We start from the raw sequence: 20,552 nt of genomic DNA, 5'->3' as shown, positions 1-20,552 counted from the left end.
GGCACCAAGTCAGACCCCCCCAAGGGGGGAGGTGCCAGGGCTGGACTCCCCCCCACCAGGCTGTGCCTGGTTCTGCTTAGGTCTTGGGCATCCAGGTGTCACTTGACGAGTTTCAACCCTGGAAACAGAAATGATGCCAAGTTAGGGTTTTTATTTATTTATTTTTGTTTTGTTTTTGTTTACACGGATCCCATTTCTCCTATAAAAGAAAGGAAAAGAAAGTCAAGTAAGCATTAGTTTCAAGTTCATTTGCTTATTTACCAAATAAGCATTGAGTGCCTGTCACAGTCTGATCCCAACTGTATTGCTCAGTGCCCAGCACAGTCCCCCTCAAATGGCTGACTCGATGAAGAGTGAATGAGCCAGAAAGTGCATGAACAAATGGGACCATGTCATCAGGCCTGACCTGCCTTGGCCTCTCTCACCATGACCCCCGGGGCGGCAACACCTGGGGCCAAGGGTGGTGGGCAGCCTCATCCTTTTCTAAAACCCCCTGCCCTGTGCACCCAGCTGTGCCCCATCCTAGCTCCTCTGCCACGCTGAGAGCTATGGGGCAGGCCTTGGGGAACTTGGGCCAACACCTGCCTGGTCAAAGCCCAGGGGAGCTCCCTCAGTGTCCCATCCCAGCGGCAGGAGACCCACGACCTGAGTAACCACGCCAACCGTGCTCTGAGAGGCAGGATAGTCTTGCCTGGTTTTTATTTTTTCTTAGTGCCAATGACATGTGTCTAGGGCCCTGTTTGATTTGTGTCCTCTGTCTTGTTTCTTCCCCTCCCCTCTCTTTCAGCTGCAGAGAGCCAAATCCCCCATCAGCCTGAAGCGAGCGTCAGATTTTCAAGGTTAGTGAGAGACACCCAGATCCCTCTCTCCCTGCCTCATCTGTCGCACTGCCTCTCCTGGTCCATCTGTTTCTCCCACTGCAGCCATCAACCCTGCAGGGCCGACCTGGGTGGGACCTTGGGGGTCTCAGGGTGGTGAGAGCCCATTAGGTAGTGATTAATGTTCATCATTATCCAAAGTGCACAGGGGCCCTGCCCGCCACCTCGCCCTGGGTTTCCCTCCCCCACCCAGTGCATCTGTGCTCAGGGCCTGCCAGCCGGGGACTTCCTGGCCTTCCTCCACACCCTGGCTGGGCAGAGCCCAGGCTGGGGAGGCTGCCGGTTCCTCCCGGAGCCCCTGGGTCTCCCAGACATACTGACTGGAGGTCCTTCTTTTGTCCTCGCCACACATCAGGGTGATGATCAGCTGCGGATGGTTTGTTAGGCAAATGCATACCCACCATGTACAGGAAGGTTCAGGAAGATGTCCTGGGATGTTCCCCACAGCTCATCCACATTCAGGAGGAAGCGTCACAGGCCACCCGGGGGACAGCTAAGGGCATGGGACATTTCAACTGGGCCTTGAAAAGGGAGGATTTGGGTGGATGGTCCCAGTGTCTGGAAGGACCACTCTGCAGAGGGGCAGCAGAGAGAAAGGGGAGGAGCCCAGGTGGGGTGCCGTGTGGGAGGTGCTCTGCCATCCCAGAGGATAGAGAGGAACCCCCAGGGGGCCCACAGGCTATACCAAGGGCTTCACCCTGCCCTGGTGACGACCTCCAGGTAGCTTTGAGGGAACAGTTCAGACCTGGGCTTTGGGCAGGTCTCTTGGGGCATGGAGGGAGGAGGGGGAGGCCTGATCCAGGTCCCTCGTGACTACATCCGGTATCTCAGTAGCCTTCTTTATCTAAAGGGACATGCACTGGGCCTGGAGCCCGCAGCAAGCAGAGAGTATTGTCCCCCAAAGGAAGAGAAAGGGCGCTGCAAGGTCATGGGGCTTCTTTGTCCCTCACCAGACCTGATGAGGGCCTAGTGCACGGTTCCTCCCCTGGAGGTGGCCACAGACCGGCTGCGTGTCTGTGTATCTGTGTGCACGCTCGGTGAGGTAGAGGTGGAGAGATGGGGTAGCAGAGCTGTCAGACAAGGGCTGCCAGGGGCGGCACAGACTTGTCCCATTGTCCTTGGTCCACATCAGTAGGATATGGTGATCCGTCAGGACGAAGGACTAATTGGGCTCCCCCGAAGCTTTTGCTCCTTAAGGGGGGCCCTGTCTACAGAGAGCTCCCACTAGGGACCCCGTGTGGGGAATGCCATGAAAGTCTTCAAGGACAAGTGACACTGTTCAGCCTTATCTGGGTCGGGCCTGGATGGGGGCAGGGTCTGTTGGTGACGGGTCCCAACTGCAGCAGCCTGTAACTGGGAGGGGAAATGAGAATACTGGGGGCACTGCTCCTCCAGGTACCAGAAAAGGGAGGGCAGGTCCCCAAGGGGAAGGAGGCAAGAGGTTTGGGGCACCCGCCGGAGCCTGTGACTTCCCTTGTCTTCCCTTTTCTCTCCTCTCTTGTTTCTACTTCCAACCCTTTCACCCCTCCCTGGTGCCCCTCTGATGAGGACAGGCAAGGGACATGAAGACAGGGATGCCAGCCCCAGCTCCTCCCACTCCCTGCCCATCACCAGCTCCTTCTCCAAGATGGTAAGTGCGGGCTGCTCCACTTGGTCAGCCCCCACCCCTCCAGAAGGCTGTCCCCCGGGCTGCCAGCTTATGCACCTGAAGGCCCCAACCCGCCTCTCTGTCCTTCCCAAGCCCAGGCCTGGTAGCTAAGTCCCTGTCCACCCTGGTCTGCAGCCCAGGTCTTCCTTGCGTTTATTTAAAGATGTTTCTACAGCCTCACAATGGATTTGCACTCTCTTGCACCTCCTTCCCCAATTTAACACTTGGCAGGGGGAGGAGCTGGGCCTTGGGCTGTAGCACAGCGAGGGCTGAGAACGCCGCACCGCACCGCAACCTTGCAGCGGGGTGAGCTGTGTAGCCTGGAAGGGTGAGCAGGACAGGAACTGCTTGTGCTCGCACCCCTCCCCTGACCAACACCTCCACTCCTTGGCTGTAGACCCCCTGGGCAGAGCCGCCAGGGTCCCAGCCACTAGATCCAATGTCACTCACCCCCAGCCAGGCAGCAGAAGGCGCAGGATTAGAAATTCTAACCCCGAGGGAAGCCCCAGGAAGCTTGTCAGCGCAGCTTCCCAAATCAGGCCCTGGGGGAGGCAGAGATGCTGTAATGAATGAGTCCTGTCTGGTGGCAGCTCTTGGGGACAGAATCCAAGGCTCATATTTGAGGCAGCCTTTGCCAGAAGCCTGCCGGCTTGGTTTCCCAGGTCACCCCCAAGCTGTCCCCACCCTCCTCAGCCCACAATCATCATCATGTCCAGAGCAGGCACAATCCGGGGACACGGAGCTCAGTCTATGCAGGGTCGTGAGGCCCCGCCCTGGCCTCCCGGCCTCTGTGGTTCCCGCCAGCATCCTCCCGTGAGCAGATGTGAGAGCAGATGTGCTTCAAGCTCAGCAGGCGCCGCGGGCTGAGCACAGGCCTCCTCTGGCCAAGGTCGCCGCTAAGGACCAGCTTGCTGTGCCTGTGCTGCCTGAGCTGGGGACGAGAACAAATCCGAGTTAGATTCCGTCCCTGTGTATACAACATTGATGCCGGCGGAGGCATCAGCACACAGCTCCCCACCTCCCATGACACCTCTGCTCCGTGTGTTTGAAGCAGCCCCATCGGAGCCGCAGCAGTATCATGTCCATCACTGCCGAGCCCCCCGGAAACGACTCCATCGTCAGGCGCTGTAAGGAGGATGCCCCGCTCCGCAGGTGAGTGGCAGTTTGAGGAGGGGCCGCGGCCAGCTCCTCAGTCGTCTCCAGGCCACTGTGTACTCGCTAACTTAGCAGTCCTTGCAGCCAACTCGAAAGGTGGGCAGGAGGGACCCTCTGTACAGATGAGGAAGCCACAGTTCAGAGAAGGGAAGCAGCCTTCTTCCCAAGGCTACCTGCTAACTGTCAGATGGCAAAGCCTGAGTCCCTTGTCCCCATGCTGCCCGAAATCAGGTTCCTAGGTCCTGTGACCCCAGAGCTTGGGCTCTTTCTGCCAAAGAGCAAAAGACCCCCAAAATGGCTTCCACACTTCCTGTCCCCATCTTCTTTATCTTCCAAAACTCACCAGAGCGCTTGACCAGGAAAACCACAGTAGAGGTGCACTCACAGACGGGGGTCACTAGTCCGGCCGAGGCCAGCACACAGCACACTCACGTGTCAGGGCCAAGAGGAAGACATGGCCCCAGGAGCTGGATTCACAGCCCAGTTCTGTGGGGCCAGGTTTGGACCTCGCCAGCCACCTGTGCTGGCAGCTCCAGAGACCACCTGGGTCCCTCCCCAGCCTTGTCCACCCAGCTGTGGGATCACCTGTCTCCACAGTGGTACTCAACTCCATCTAGGAGAGGTGTTTGAGGGACTTGGGGAAGCCATGTGGGGTGGCTGTGAGGGAGCCACCTGTACCTGTCATCTACTCCAAGAGCTGGGGGCAGTTGAGGTTTGCCCACCCACTCTCATCTGGAGGGCGCTCGGCTCTCTCAAGAGTCATCCAAGCACAAAGGGATGTCAGGTGCTCACCATGTCCAAAGCTGAGAGGGAAATGCACGGCAGGAGGGGCCCCTGGGCTCTGCTCACCTGCTGGAGATACTGGGCCACCCACCCTCCCAGCCCAGTTCCTGGCCCATCTCTTCTACCTGCCTGCTGATCTTCCTCTCCCTCCTATACTGCCCTCTTGGAAAGCCAGAACATTCCAGAAGCCTCCCCCTCCCTGGCCCTCCTGCACACACATTCACGACTACCCTCCCCAACCCTCCCCGTGTCTCGCAGCACAGTCGAAGAAGACAACGACAGTGGCGGGTTCGACGCCTTGGACCTAGACGGTAGGTACCAGTCGGATCTGAGCCGTTTCACAGGTGCAGCAACCTGGTCCCCTGCAAGGTCTGCCTGGCACACAGTAGGGCCTCAGGAAATGTGTGGAGTGCTTTCAGAGAGTAGGCTTGGCGTGGAGATCAGGTGAGCTCACCTGTGGCAAGGAAATGCCCAGGTCTAGTGCTTACCTTGTAGGTATTCAGGGGCCCCCCAGGTGCAAAGCAAGGGTTGGAATTAGATCTGGGTTTTTAAAGAATAGTTCTCATGAATCGTAGCCACGCCCTGTGCACCCGGCCAGTTCGATCTCATCTCTGCTGCTGTCCTCAGAAATACAGTTGTGATCGTCTTGTGCAGTAGGTGGAGCCGGGCTGGAGACATGTATCATGCTGTTCCCACCTTACACAGAATGCATAAAGGGGGGCTAGAACGGTGAGGGTGAGCATCCAGGTGCAGGTACAGGCAGGCAGACATGGGGTACCCAGGCTGTGAGATGGTCCTGAAGTACCCCTGTGGGCAGAGCCAGTATTAGGAAGATGTTGCAGACCTAGGTTCTCCCAGAAGCCACCCTCTCCCAGCCAGGAAGTCTGGTTCAGCCCAGCACACCTCACCAGGCTGTGCTTGGTGCCCAGGACACAGACTCCAGTCCCCAAGGCCTTGCCTGGCAAGACTGTGTGGTCCCAGCTCTGCAGCAGCTGGGTGGATGGACGCAGACCCACAAACTCGAGTCTGGAACATCAGGGAAAGGGGAGCAAGAGGCATTGAGATGGCCTCGCAGGGGACAGCGCCAAGGCCCAGAAATGTGACGGCATCCCCAGGCCCCTGCACAGCTGGCAGCCTGGGAGACCATGGCTCAGAATCCTCCGGGTGTGCCCTGCCAGCCCCCTTTGTTCCAGGGCTCCCCAACCCTGCCTCCGAGCCTTGCCAGGAGAGGCTGCCAGCAGATAAAACGGAAAGATCAGTGGTCCCTCTTAATTGGGACCATCAGAAGCTATCAAGTGTTAAAGAGAGGTTAGCACCTAATCGAGGCTGGATAATGAGAAGAATTGAAAGAGTTTTGGAAAGGGGACGCTGGGAAGAGAGTCCTGGGCATCTGTCCAAAGTATTTTGCAGTGTCGGGAAAAATTCCCTATGCAGAGAGCCTTTGTTATCAGCCCAGAGCAGGATCTAGGCATCCCTCCACCCAGTGACCTGGTGCTGTGTGGAGTGGGCATCTTCCCGGGCTCTTCAGGGTCCTGCTGAGGTGGGGAGACAGGGAGGAGCCCAGTCCCACAGTCTGTGATACTGGTGGGTGATAGGGAGACCTCAGCAGTGGTGGAGGGCCCCAAAATGAAAACCCAGGGAGCCAATTTCAAAGTAAAACTACCAACCGGATGGCACACTGCCCTTGCAGACATAAGACAGGATTCCTAATGATAGTTGGTGAGGCTTCACAATAAGAGAGGATTCCTGGAGGCAGGGGACTGTCTACATTAGAGAGGATGCAAGAACTCGACCATTTAGCCTGAGGCATAAGCAGGGCTGTGGGGCTCTGAGTGCCCCAGAGCCTGGACCTGCCCCTGCTCAGCCCTCCCAGGGGGCCGGGGCAGCCCTCCAGGCTCCTCTTGGCTGCTCCCACTCCTGATGAGCCCTGACTCCTTTGCAGACGACAGTCATGAGCGCAGCTCCTTTGGTCCACCGTCCATCCACTCCTCCTCCTCGTCCCACCAGTCTGAAGGCCTGGATGCCTATGACCTGGAGCAGGTCAACCTCATGTTTAGGAAATTCTCACTTGAAAGGTACAGACAGTTGCAGCAAAGGGGAAGCCAGGGGTGTGCGGGTGGGCATGGGATAAAGATCTGTCCCCCCTCACCACCTGCATTACCCCCTGTCCTGGGATCTAGTCCTAGAATCACAGCATTCCCAAGTCAGAAATCACCCCCTGTGACCCCCTGTGACCCCCTGACTGTCCAGGGAGGGAAACCAAGCCCACAGAGGAAGGGCTTGCCTGGGGCCCAGGGTGACCTGCTGGAGCCCAGAGAGCAGGGCTCAAAGGGCTCTTCCTGTGGTGGTGAGGAGTGGACAGGGCAGGGTGGCCACCATAGGCCCTGGACAATGTCTCACCAGAGACACCCTCTCTGTGTTCCACAGAGGGCAACTCAGCTCTGCATCTCTTTCTTTGGTACCAGGGATTGAACCCAGGGGTGCTTAACCACTGAGCCACATCCCCAGCCCTTTTTTTGTATGTCGTTTAGAGACAGGGTCTCACTGAGTTGCTTAGGGCCTCACTAAGTTGCTGAGGCTGGCTTGGAACTCATGATCCTCCTGCCTAAAAGCCTCCCGAGATGCTGGGATTACAGGCGTGCACCACCGTCTCCAGCAGGGCCAGTGGTGAGCCCTCACTTGACATGGCCAGCAAGGTGGCTTCAGTGGCGACTCTCTTGGAGCCACAACATGCAACACCCAGTATGTGACAGACACCAGCAGCTATGCCACCAGGGTCCCCCTCCTCCAACCCTAACCCCCACTTCATTTCCTAACCCCAGACCCTTCCGGCCCTCGGTCACATCCGTGGGGCACGTGCGGGGCCCTGGACCCTCAGTGCAGCACACAACGCTGAACGGAGACACCCTCATCACCCAGCTCACCCTGCTGGGGGGCAACGCCCGCGGCAGCTTCATCCACTCGGTCAAGCCGGGCTCCCTGGCCGAGAAGGCAGGACTCCGCGAGGGCCACCAGCTGCTGCTGGTGAGGGGCTGGGTGCTCAGGGCTGTGTGGACAGGGGACAGGGGTGCCTCGGGCCTGGGTGGAGCTGGGAACAGGGAGCTGGAGGGAAGGAGGCCATGCTGTCAGGATCTCGAGCCCTTTCCTCCCCACTCTTCACTGGTCACCTGTGCACACTGGCTCGCTGTGCTCCCGGGAGCTAACAGAGGCTCATGCACCCCTCATGCTTTCTCCCCCTCACTGGCCCTGAGCTGGGGAGGGTGCTCCGGTGTCCTGTGTAGAGCAGTCTCAGCCCCGTGACTCCACTCATGTGTCTTTGCCACCTAGCTGGAAGGCTGCATCAAAGGCGAGAGGCAGAGTGTCCCCTTGGACGCGTGCACGAAGGAGGAGGCCCGCTGGACCATCCAGAGATGCAGTGGCCCGGTCACCCTGCACTACAAGGTCAACCAAGAAGGTGAGGTCTGGGCTGGACCAGCTCCACTCAAAGGCCCCTGACCTTGGGCAAGTGACCTCATCCCCCAGCATTCTACTTGCTCTTTGGTGCATTGGGAAGAAGGAGCCCCTCCTAGCACCATCAGAGGGTCTGATGGGCAGGCCTTAGAGAGGAGGCAGGGACAGCAGATGACCTGCCTGGGGTACCTCCAGATGCCTGCCCATCAGGGTGGACACGGCAGCCCCAGCCTGGTCCAGTTAGCCCCTCCCTTCTGGGTGGAAGTTTCATCTCTTGGGCTTCCCGCTGTGCCACAGGTAGCAGCCCTGGGGTGGCTCTGCTGGGCCAGGCAGGGCCCTGGAGCACATCACAGCCCCCCGGCCCTGTGCCCGTGGTCCCCCAGCCTCAGGGCAGGCGGGCTTCGACCTCCCTTCTGGTGTGGCCCCAGTGGTTTAAACCACGGCACCTCTTGGCCATGCTCCTGGGCAGGGTAAGCTCAGCTTTGTCTTTCCCAGAGTCTGAATTCTTCTCTCACCTCCAGGTTTCCCGCATGATTATCTCTGCAGCTGGGTCTTATTTTTAACTGCAGGCTCATGAATGTTTCAGCAGAGCATAAACAGCCAGCTTCTCCAGCCGCTGTCACGTCCCTTCCCAGAGTGCCCTGCCAGTTCGGGAGTCGATGATGCTGTCCCCAAACAGAGGGCCAAGTAGCCCCACATGTGGGACAGGCTCCTTTCCGGTCCTGTGGCCTGGCCAGCCCCACAGAAAGTCTGTGCCTTGTGCACTGGCCAGCAGCCCCACAGAGTGCGCTGGGAGCCGCGCCCCTAAAAGTTGTGCACAGGGGTGTCCTGCAGCCTGGGACTCCAGGCAGAGCTGGCTCACTGCAGCAGGCTCTAAGATGCACTGCATGAGACCAGGCCCCACCGTGCCCACTCAGCAGGATGCTGACCCAGCTAGCTGAGATGTCCCTGGAATTTGTGATGCAGATACCTGATGAGTTCCCCGGGGCCTGGCTGTTAGAACTGTTAGAACGGCTTTAGCTTCCGCCGTGTTATTCGTCATCTGCCTGTGGAGCCGATTTAGAGATTTACATCATGGACTTACATTATGGATATTCACTTAGCGCTTACTGCACTGGCAAAAATTTACTCAGAAGGACAGTGACATTTAAATAAGGTCGAAATGGCATGCAGTATGGTCTTACCAATTTAGAAAACCTATTGGCAGTATCTACCAAAGCAAAATATATAGATACAAAATATGTAGCTACCTGATAACTCCACTTTCAAGTAGATTTCCAAGAGAAGAGAGTACATATGTCCACCAAAAGCAATGTATAAGAGTAACTCATAGCAGTTACTCATAATAGCCCAAACTGCACACAAGAGAATGGAGAAAAGAGGAAGTGTGGAATAGTATACAGCCAGTACACTGCTGCTATGTTGTGACGTTACAGATGAATCTCACAGACATAACATTGAGCATAGTGGCTAAACCAGAAGAACTTATACTATTAATCTCTGTTGATATGAAATGAGGTACATCTTAGCAATGGTGTTAGCATTCAAGATAAAGATAAACCTTAGGAAAAGTATTGACAGAGAGGGTTGTACATTTGTGAAAATGTACTGAATTAAAGATACATGTGGTTTACTGTATATAAGTTATGCATCATTTAAAAATAAAGAATAAAACCAGGCATCATGGTGCACACATGTATAATCCCAACAATTGAGGAGGCTGAGGCAAGATGGCAAGTTTGGCAAAACCCTGACTCAAAAAAAAAAAAAAGGATTGGGAATGTAGCTCAGTGGTAAAGCACCCCTGGGTTCAATCCCCAGTACCAAAAGGATTAAAAAAAAAAAGAACCATATAAGGGTGGGGAAGGCATGGAGATTGTAGCAGAAAGCTACTATGGATAATTGTTGCAACTTGGCACACATTGTAGCTCTGAGCTCCCTAGCAGCCAAGACAATAAAGGAAACCCATAAATGCCAAGGCTGCTCAATGCCCAGGGAGTAGGGCTCTTCCCAGCCAGGAGCTCTTGAGAGGAGGGTGCCACACAGGCACATTGTCTGAGGGGGTGGCAGGAAGTAAATCTGCTGCATTTGGGATGTCTGCTTCTTAGGGTACCGGAAGCTACTGAGAGACATGGAGGAGGGTCTGATCACCTCGGGGGACTCGTTCTACATCCGGCTGAACCTGAACATCTGCAGCCAGCTGGACGCCTGCTCCATGTCCCTGAGGTGTGACGACGTCGTGCACGTCAGGGACACCATGTACCAGGACAGGCACGAGTGGCTGTGTGCCCGGGTCGACCCTTTCACGGACCATGACCTGGACACGGGCACCATACCCAGCTACAGCCGGTGAGTCCTGAGCCTGGCGGGGCCTCTGCTCCCAGCCCAGGGGGAGGCGTGGACAGGGCTGGCACTGCCATGATCATCTGCAAGGGGCTTGGGCCTCCAGATGAGAAGACCCCCCCTTTGCCTGCTGAACCGTGGGGCCCCTCTGTGCTCTGGCCCTCCACGGAGCCTCACAGCGCCCTCTTTCAGTCTGTGATGACCACACTCTGCCCTTTCCTGTAATCACTCCTCATTGCTGTCCCACGGGCCACAACCTGACAGCCATCCTCTCCTTAGCAGTGTGATCTGCCCTCTTAGGCCTCAGCACTGCAGTCCCCTCCTGTGACTCCTGAGGCTCTAGCACAGCTTCTGAGGCCAGCCCGGCAAGGTGGCCATCAGCAGACCAGACGAGACAGGAGCCCTGGGCCTGTAGGCACGGTCCACACACAGCACCAGCCCCATGCTCTCCCAGGGGTCCCTCGGGCTCAGCCCCTGTGGTCCACACAGGGCTAGGCACACCCTACTCCAGAGCCAGAGCTGGCCCTCACTCTGTCTTAGCCCCTGAGGCTCCTCCTGTCTGGCCTCCCCAGGGCCCAGCAGCTGCTCCTGGTCAAGCTGCAGCGACTGATGCACCGGGGCAGCCGAGATGAGCCGGACACCACCCACCACACCCTGAGGGCGCTCCGGGTAGGTGTGGCACAGCCCTGCAGGGTGGCAGGAATGGCCACCTGTTCTAATAGCGTCCCCTGACATTACTGATGAATCCAGGGACTGGGTTCCTCAGGGAGGGACACACACCATCACCCCCAGCCAAGGAGCCCCACCTCCTGTGCCCGCCTTGAGTTCCCACGTTCAAGGGGAGGAGGGTGGCTGCTGGAATGTGCCCTTGCTCTGCGCCTCTGGTCTCTGTGGGAGCAGGTCACCTTCCCTGAGCCTCCCCATCTGCTCCCCGACACCCGACAGGGATGGGGCTCGGGGACAGGTTTCTGCCTCTCTGCAGTGACATTACACTTGCGCATACTGCCAAGCCCGGCTGGGTCTGACTGATGGATAAACTCATTTCAGAACACCCTGCAGCCCGAGGAGCCACTGGCCACCAGCGACCCCCGGGTCAGCCCCCGCCTCTCCAGAGCCAGTTTCCTCTTTGGTCAGCTGCTTCAGGTGAGGGTCACCAGGTGCCTCCCGACTCTCCGGTCATTGCTGTGGCTCTGCCTCCCCCCTAGGAAGAAAGGCCTGTCCCCAAATAGCTGTGCTTCGTGGTTTTACATCACGTGCGATTTTTCACGGTGCCTTACGTCTCCCATCCCAGCTCGCCCTCTTGGGGACAGGTCAGTAAACAGTCTCTGCTTCTTTTAGAAGCAATTCCCATTTTTATTAAAAAAAAAAAAAAGGTTTCAGGAAACTTATAGCCGAAAGGAGCTTAAGCAACTTGGCTGTCGAAACCTGAATAGAAAACTCAGAAGTAATGTATCAGGAAAAGAAAATCATTCCAAATATTTCAGCCAGTTCAGGTCCTCAAATTGAGCATTAAATTTATCTGAGCATCCTGGCAGCCAAGGAATAAAGAGAACCCCAGTAGGTTCTTAAACCTTATCCATTTGTGGAAACATTTCAGGTCTTCAGGACCAGAAAAGATTTGTCCCTGTACATCTCAAAAAATAATAATAATAATAATAAAATAAAATTCTCACCTAGATCATTATGTGAGGAATCCTGACCAACACACTGAGTGATATCTTCAGAGGTGACTTCACATAAATACAGAAGCACACCTCGTGACTATTTCTTCTGTCACCAGTTGACAGAAGCAAAGAGAATGATAGTAGAGTGTAGCACCAGACACTCTCCTGTGGAGGTGCTGCCTGATTAGACCCCAGGGGACGGATGGTGGGGCCCACAGCTCCATCCTGATGTTGGAACAGAGAAGACTCAGAAATGGTTAGCAGAGAGACAGCTAGGTGGGAGGAGGCCCAATCTGAGCGGTCCCAAGGACAAGACCCTGTGAGATGGCACACCATTGTGTCCACACATCTGCAAGGACCTGAAATTAGCTGCCAGCCCCCCTGGATTTGTGTCCCTGCAGAGGGAAGGGCGGGAGAGACCCTAAGGAGTCCTGGGAGTACGATGTGAGCTTGCCTCTGTGCTCACCTCGGGGCGTCTGGGAATTGTGGACCAAGCAGCGCTCCCCAGAAGGCTTGAGGGTTGTTGGGAGCACAGTGTCAGGGGAGAGGGAGGGTCCAGGGCTCCTCGGCAGCTGGAGCAGGCCAGCCTGAGTGCCAGCAGGGGCTGCCTGCCGATTCCGCGGGGGAAAGTGGGATGGGTCCCCAGATGTTGGGGAGAACTTGGCATCTGCCCACTGCCTAAGGGCACGTACCCAAAAGCTGAAGGATCCTGCCACCTGCTGGGGTGTGTCCTATTTCTAAAGGGGAAGGACGCTTGGGCCCCTGGCGAGCCGGGGTTTGCACACCTGTCTGCCTGTCCGTCTGGCCAGAAGCACAAGCCAAGGGATGGTTCTCCCCGCCCTCCCTCTGTCCCTGCAGTTCGTCAGCAGGTCAGAAAACAAGTACAAGCGGATGAACAGCAATGAGCGCGTCCGCATCATCTCGGGGAGCCCTATGGGGAGCCTGGCCCGGTCCTCGCTGGATGCCTCGAAGCTGCTGACCGAAAAGCACGAGGGTGCGTGGAGACCGCCAGGCCCCACCCTGCTGCCCGGCCAGCCCTGGGTCTGCACCGTGCAGGCGCACTGCCCCCCCCACAGGGGACCTAGCGGCCTTCTGGGGAGGATGCCTCCAAGCCCAGCTGTGGCTGACCCTCCTCACGGTCACGTCCACCCAGATGCCCATGTTAATCGGAGCTGTTTGCTGGGATGTGTTGATCAATTCCTCTCCCCACTGGATGCTTTTCGCCATTCGTCAGGCCCGTGAGGGGCCACCAGGACCCCGTGCCCATCCCCAGCCCCTCACTGCCTCCCCCGCTAGGCCAGCCTCACTTAAGAAGGGAGGCCAACGCTACCATGCATGTTATCAGGGAAAGGCCAGGGCTCCTCCCCAGGCTGGCCAGGCCAGGCCAGGCCAGGGGACAAAGGAAAGGGACAGGTGTTTGGTTTCAAGAAGTGGGTCCTCAGACTGCTTGGAGCTGGCTTTACAACAGCCGCCCCTGGGGCTCTGCTCTGCTCCCAGACCTTGGCTAGAGAGGACTGGAGAAGGCAGATTTGAGGTCGTGTGGTCACTCTGCCTGCAGGCTAAGGCTCCCCAAGTTCTCAGAGACCCCCAAGGTCTTGCTCAGTGACCCTGCCCTCCTGCCATCTGGTGGTCTCCCTTTCTCCCATGCATTCACCCTCCCTCTGCCCAGGCCACCATGCCCTGGCTCTTCTCCTGGTCCCAGTCCATGCCCCTCCTCCAAAATGCCATCATGGACCATCTGCTAAAGCAATCCCTTCCTCCAGAACCAGGCCATGTCATAAACCACCAGGGCTCGTGCGTATGTCCCACACCCCTCTACCTCCCGCAGGGGCACAGTTTCCTGGGAGAGGTTCCTGGGTTCCTGGAGCATCCTGTTGCCCGTGCAAACAGCCCCAGGTGTCCTGACATCCCCAGGAGGCCCCTAGGCTCTGTGGGGCCAGCAGGGGTGCTAGGGCCTCCCTTACACTTCCCCTGGTGGGCAGGGTGGGGCTCTGATGCCAGCCCCTCCTGTCCCCTGCCAGAGATGGACCCCGAGAGCGAGCTCAGCAAGGGCCTCAGCCTCATCCCCTACAGCCTGGTGCGTGCCTTCTACTGCGAGCGCCGCAGGCCCGTCCTCTTCACGCCCACCATACTGGCCAAGACGCTGGTGCAGAAGCTGCTCAACTCCGGGGGCGCCATGGAGTTCACGATATGCAAGTCAGGTGAGCCCTAACGGCATCTGCCGCTGCAGTCACCTGTATTTAAAGCACAGATGTCCAGGCCTGCCCAGGACCAGTTAATGTCAGATGTCCAGGGCTTCCTTAAATTAACGTCACAGACCTCACCGTCTTAGCTGTCTCCCAGCACACAGTTCAGAGGCGTTGCTAGCACATCCACACTGTGCAGCCATCTCCACATCCAGAGCTCTTCATCTTGCAGACAGAAACTGGCAGGAGGGCAGGGTCACCTTAAGGAGAGCCCCGGTCCCCATCCCAGCCCCGGTGCCTCCCTTTCATCTGTTGTCTGTGATCCAGGATAAGGTACCAAACTCTGTTGCTACATCTGTAAAACCAGGACAATGGCAGCTGCTCCTCCCAGAGGACAGAGGCTCATGGATGGACAGAGCTGGCCCTCAAGCAGCACCCAGCATAGGTTCCAGGTGGAGCATTAAGGGTCCACTCAGCTTTGAGCACTGGCCATGCACCTCCTCGCCCAGCAAGGCCCCGGTGCCTCCCTTCAAAGCCCAGCAGTTGGGCCTTGCAGCCTTTTGAGGGTGTGCACCTGACCCCTGGGACAGGCCCCTCCAAGGACAGGCTTGAGGAGAAGGACAGCCTTCCCCAAGCACTTATCAGCTGACCTCCAGCCACTGGGAGGCTCTGTGTCCTATTTGAAGATCCCACTGAGCCCTGACCTCTGCAGACATATCCCATCTTTCCCCTGGTGTCTTCATTGGGCAGGAGGCCAGGCCTCTCCCACTCAACTTCCTGTACCAAGTTTACAGCCTGACCCTGGGGGCTGGTGTGGGATGCCCTAGACCTGGACTTGACTTAATGCTCCTCCTTCCACAAACAGAGAACCTGAGACCCAGAGAAGTTAGACATGTTTAGAGCCAGGCACCTTGGCACAGGCCTGTCATTCCAGCGACTCAGGAGGCTGAGGCAGGAGCATCTCAAGTTCAAGGCCAATCTCAGCAACTTAACTTGACCGTGTCTCAAAACAAAAAATAAAATAAAATAAAAATAGGACTCCAGATGTAGCCCGGGGGTAGAACACTTGCCTAGCATGTAGGAGGCCCTGGGCTCAACATCCAGCACTGCCAAAAATAAAAAAATAAATCAAAGACATGTTCAGGGTCACCCAACAAGTAGGTGAAGCCTATCTTCTTCCAGGAAGCCTGTCTATACCCCTTCCCCGTACCCCTTAATGGTGTCAGGTGATGGGTGGATGGATGGATGATAGGTGGGTAGATGAATAAGGTGGATGGATGGACAGCCAAATGGGTGGATAGATAGATGGATGAATGGATGGATGATAGATGGGTGTCTGGTAGGTGGGTGAATGGATAGGTGATGGGTAGATGAATCAATGTGCAAGATTCTTCATGATTGGCACCTGCTGGGCAGAATTGCACCCAGCACCTGAGCTCTTTTGTGCAGTGGAGTTTATTGTCGAGGAGCCAAACACCCGCTCTGTCTTCAAGACGCTTCACAGTCTAGTGAAGGAGACAAGAGTCATTTAACTGTGTGGCTGGAGAGGGACCAGACAAGTTCTGTAGAGTCCAGGGGGCGACAGCAAGGCCTGAAGAGACTGATCCACTCAAGACCACCATGTGCCACCCTCAAGATTGGCCCCTCTCTCTGCAGATATTGTCACAAGAGATGAGTTCCTCAAAAAGCAGAAGACAGAAACCATCATCTACTCCCGGGAGAAGAACCCCAACACCTTTGAATGTATCGTTCCCGCCAACATCGAAGCCGTGGCAGCCAAGGTGAGGGGCTGGGTTGCTACACGGGCCTGGGGCACCCTGGTCATCTCTGGGCAGCCCCAGACCATGGGTGCAGGTCACTGTCACCTCCCCACGTCCCTCGCTCTGCCCCTCCCTCTTTCCTCCATCCCTGTTTTGTATTTTGGTCTCGGCTTCTGTCTTCGGTGGTGTCCTGGTGCAAGTGAGCTGATCTGCATTGTTTGGGGACATGTGTGTCTGGTCATTGTAACAAGGGCCAGGGATAGAGAGCAAGCATGTCAAGGTGTGAGACAGGGCAAGCAACAGGTGACAGCTGTCACATCACCTGACGGGGAGAAAATGGGCCACCAGCAGAGTCACTGGCTACAGGGTAGCAAAGGTGGCCGTGTGGCCCTGGGAGCCAGGTGCCCTTCATTCGTTGGCCTGAGCACTGAGTCTTTTCCCCTCCCAGTGCTTGATGGAAGGAAAGCGCTCAGCCTGCAGCAGCGAGGGCCAGGCTCAGCCCTGGTGGATGGGCCCACGGGGTCCAGGACAGGAGCCCAGCCAGGATCTCAGCGCCACCACCCAGCTGGCTGCTACTCCCGCGCCCACCCCACGGGAAGGCAGAGGCTGAGTTTTGGGGCAGCCTGGGGGATTTGCTGTGTTTTTTAAAGTCTGGGCCAAGCAGCTTTGGAAGTTCTGACAGCAGAGCACAGAGAAAGCAGGCAGGCAGCTGAGCCCACCACGTCCTCTGGCAATCCCATTCCCAAGGACTCAGTGCTGGGGACAGGGGCACATGAGTAGTGGCCAGGAGGGAGCATGGGGCTGCGGGTGCCTCTGGGCCTGGGTGCCTGTCCCTGCATGCTAGACGTTCGAGGTTGTGAAACTGCACACTTAGGGCAGTTATATTCCAGCCAGATGTGAATTTAGTGTTTGTTCTGAGGTGATTGATGCCTTCAGCAAGCCCTGGATTGTCCTTTGGCATGGGCCCTTCAGAGGCTCCTACCCACCAGCCTGGACTTTTTTTTTTTTTTTTTTGGTACCAAGGATTGAACCCAGGGGTGATTAACCACTGAGCCACATCCCAGCCCTTTTCATGAATTTTTTTAAATTTTGAGACAGGTTCTCGCTAAGTTGCTTAGGGCCTCGTTAAGTTGCTGAGGCTGGCCTTGAACTTGTGATCCTCCTGCCTCCACCTCCTGAGCCACTGGGATTACAGGTGTGCACCACCACACCACCCCCGGCTCCTACCTTGCCTTTCCGGTGTCCCCCAGCCTGGAAGACCGGCTGGCATGGCTGGTGTTTTGTTGAAACCATCCTGGGTCCTGGTCCCTGCCAGTGCATCACCCTGTAACCTTGGTTACTCCCTGGTTCAGCCGGTGGCGCTCAGCACTGTCATGGCCCTGGCATCTGTCCAGTGAAGCCTGGCCCTGCTCCTGGCACCATAGAGGCTTGGGCGGGCGGGAAGGGGCACTGCTGATTGGCGGCTTGCTGCATTCACAGAATAAGCACTGCTTGCTGGAGGCGGGCATCAGCTGCGTGCGAGACCTGATCAAGTGCAAGATCTACCCCATCGTGCTCTTCATCCGGGTGTCCGAGAAGAACACCAAGAGGTTCAGGTAGGCTCCGAGACCTGCCCCTCTCCCTCACAGCCTGCCCCACCTCCTTGTCTCCCCGGCATGCCCTGTCCCTCCATACATCCCTTCAGTAAGTCCTCATCCAGGACAAGACCCCAATCCATGGCAAAGGACACAGCTGGTAAGGACAGGTACTAGGAGGACCCCCAAGGGAGACCTTGCAGGTGAGCCATCCAGACCCTATGCAGCTGCAGGGACAGTTAGCGAGTGGGCAGTGGTCGGAGAAGGTCCAGACCACATGGAGCTTATCGGCCACAAGAAGGAAGGATGTGGCCTCTAATTCAAGAAGGAAGGATGTGGCCTCTAATTCCGAGGGAGACAGGAAGCCACTGAGGTTCTGGGCAGAGCCCGACAGTCTAATTCAGGATGTAAACGGCTCCTCTCCGTGCCTCTGTTGAAACACACAGTAGGATAACCCAGGCCAGGAGGATAGTGGGGGCCGAGACTCTGGGCAGGAGGGGACGAGAAAGTGGCTGTGGCCAAGCACTCTGGCGCACGCCTGTAATCCCAACAGCTTGGGAGGCTGAGGCAGGAGAATCACTAGTTCAAAGCCAGCCTCAGCAACTTAGGGAGAGCCTGTCTCATAATAAAATATAAAAAGGGCTGGGGACATGGCTCTGTGGTTAAGTACCCCTGAGTTTGATCCTAGGTGCCAAAAAAAAAAAAAAAAGAAAGAACAACAACAAAGAAAGTGATTCTGGATCCTGCCCAGCATTGAGCCTGGAGAATTTGCCACAGGGTCAGCTGTGAGGTTGGACAGGAAGCCAGGGTGGTGCTGGCATCATCTAGGGTCCCCGCCTGCCTCCAGGCAGCTGCAGAACAAGCCTAGTGACCATAGTAACAGGCCCTGGAGGATCCATCAGTGAATGGCTGAGACAGGAATCACTCACTGTTGGGAAAGTGGAACTCGCACACCTCTCTGCTTCTGGAGGCTCTCTCGGGGATGGGCAGACAGTTGTGCAAACCCCTGGGCTGGCCTTTGTCCCCTACCATGGGGATCCAGCCCCACAGCCTCCCCCACAGCCCCTGTGGGTCTCCTCTACCAGGAAGCTGCTACCCCGGCCGGAGACGGAGGAGGAATTCCTGCGCGTGTGCCGGCTGAAGGAGAAGGAGCTGGAGGCCCTGCCCTGCCTCTACGCCACGGTGGAGGCTGAGATGTGGGGCAACCTGGAGGAGCTGCTGCGCGTCATCAAGGACAAGATTGGCGAGGAGCAGCGCAAGACCATCTGGGTGGACGAGGACCAGCTGTGAGGCCCAGCGCCCCGAGTCTGAGCAGTGCCGCAGGAGACGAGGGGGCATCCCGCTGCCCCAGCCTGGGGCCGTATGCTGGTGTCCCTCCAGGGAGCCCTGGGTGCAGACGCAGCCAGGGACAGACACAGCTGGGGAGGTGCAGGGCATAGCCGTTCCATCCGAGGCCGTCCTGCCCAGTGGTCAGGCCCTGCTGACATTAGCAGAGGGACTGCCCAAGGCCAGCAGGCCCCTCAGAAACCAGAGCAGCAGGTGAATGTAATACGTAACGCATGGGACAGGTGCGCTACCCTAGGGCAGAGCCCGGCAAGCAGGGCGGCTGCCAGCCCTGGGCACAAGCATCCTCCTGGGCAGGACAGGTCTGGGGGAGCCAACATGTGCCACGTGGTTATTTTTCTTGCATTAACATTTCTAGTCCTTTTATTCATTTAAAAAAAAATTTAATTTTAAATGTTTCAGAGGTTAGTCCCTCACGGTTTTCCTCAGTGGAACACCACTCCCAGCAAGCTCAGCATAGGCACAGAAATGGCTCAGGCCCTGCGTTCAGGTACTGGGTGCAGGACGGTGGCCTTGTCCCCTGGACACTCCTGATTCACAGCCAGGTTTGGGTGTCCTCACTTAGAGCACCTGCCTGGACTCAGGGCATCCTGGTCTGGAGAGTGCAGGGTCCTCTCTGGGAAGGACCCAGCTTCCCACAGGTGGCCCAGAAGGACTGAGGCCATGCTCCTCCTCAGAGAGTCACCACCAGCATCTTTGTCCTCTGCATTTGCTGTTCCTGCATCCTGGGGTTCAGGAGGGGTCTGGGGGTGAGGCCCTCCAGTGGGCTTGCTCCCCCCGGGCCCAGGAGCTGGAGGTGCAAGAGGGCAGCTCTTCCCATCACTGTCAGCAGCTAATGCCCTGCAGTTCTGAACCTGACTGGGCACAACCACACCGGGCCAGGTGGTGTCCTCGGCTGAGCAGGGAGTGGGCAGGAACTAGGGGAGCAACTGCGAGTAGACAACCCAGCATCCCCATTGCCTCCCTAACAGAATCCTGATTTTATTCTGAGAATCTGTGTGCACAGCTAAATATCCATACGTCCCAGCTGTCCTTGTAGCTAAGGTTCATCAAGGAAACAAGGAAAGATTTGGGGGAAAAACAAGACAAAGAGTTCCTCCCTCCAGTTTTCTGCCCGCAATGCAGACATGATGACTGGAGCCCCAGCAGTCATCTTGGAATTTTGAGGTGACCACGTAAATGGGTGGAACCGAAAGATAGAAGGAGACAGAGTCACTGGTGACACCAGAGAGCCCAGGACCCAGCGCTGCCCAGGTTTCTTTTACATGGGACAGAAATCAATTTTTATCTTGTGTTAAGTGGCTATTTCAGTTCTCCATTACCCGTAGCCTAGAGCAATTCCGAACAGACACAGGAAACCCCCTTTTCTTTATGATTGCAAATGCCATGGGTTGATCTTCTGCTAGGTTTTTGCCACATAATCAAGATGGGATTTGTTCATAGAAGAACTGTATTAATAAATATCTCCTCCTAAAAAACAGTCCTGCGCAGCCTACAGCAATTTCTGGCATTTTGGCTCTCAGAAGACGAATTAGCCCTGCAAAGGCTGGGAGATGGGAATGGATGGGTGGGGCGGGTCGCAGGAGGGTGCCTGGGTCTCTCTTCCCTCCTTGGGTTTCCATCCCTCCACCCCTGAGTCTGGGACCTTTAAAACCAAAACCAACCCCCCTGACCCCCACAGCCAGCCAGAGCTTCATTTTCCAAAACAGCCCCTGCACTCAAGCTGGGTGCTCTGGGTCTGCACAGGCGGGGACCCCGAGGTCCAGC

At 56.7% G+C, this 20,552-nt stretch overlaps 1 protein-coding gene across 3 annotated transcripts in view; it reads left to right on the top strand.

Moving 5' to 3' along the window:
- LOC114081101 (caspase recruitment domain-containing protein 11) overlaps nt 1–20,265 on the top strand; it is a 41,223-nt gene extending 20,958 nt beyond the window's left edge. The window contains exons 11-25 of one of the 3 annotated variants that reach the window (XM_027922691.2): nt 788–839; nt 2,432–2,508; nt 3,581–3,678; nt 4,723–4,775; nt 6,407–6,539; nt 7,287–7,488; nt 7,792–7,918; nt 10,023–10,263; nt 10,830–10,926; nt 11,305–11,400; nt 12,780–12,915; nt 13,943–14,122; nt 15,764–15,888; nt 17,347–17,462; nt 18,527–20,265. In XM_027922691.2, the coding sequence (XP_027778492.2) occupies nt 788–839; nt 2,432–2,508; nt 3,581–3,678; nt 4,723–4,775; nt 6,407–6,539; nt 7,287–7,488; nt 7,792–7,918; nt 10,023–10,263; nt 10,830–10,926; nt 11,305–11,400; nt 12,780–12,915; nt 13,943–14,122; nt 15,764–15,888; nt 17,347–17,462; nt 18,527–18,731 (1,938 nt within the window). In that variant the 3' untranslated portion in view covers nt 18,732–20,265. Of the gene's footprint in view, nt 1–787; nt 840–2,431; nt 2,509–3,577; nt 3,679–4,722; nt 4,776–6,406; nt 6,540–7,286; nt 7,489–7,791; nt 7,919–10,022; nt 10,264–10,829; nt 10,927–11,304; nt 11,568–12,779; nt 12,916–13,942; nt 14,123–15,763; nt 15,889–17,346; nt 17,463–18,526 lie in introns of those variants that run through there. The other 2 variants (XM_027922692.2, XM_027922693.3) reach the window with 2 other exon arrangements.
- Nucleotides 20,266–20,552: the final 287 nt, after the last annotated feature.

This window comes from Marmota flaviventris, chromosome 19 (genome assembly GCF_047511675.1).
Source record: "Marmota flaviventris isolate mMarFla1 chromosome 19, mMarFla1.hap1, whole genome shotgun sequence".
Taxonomy (NCBI): Eukaryota; Metazoa; Chordata; class Mammalia; order Rodentia; family Sciuridae; genus Marmota; species Marmota flaviventris.
Note: the sequence above shows the minus strand (reverse complement) of the source record. Positions and strands in the feature narration are given on the sequence as shown.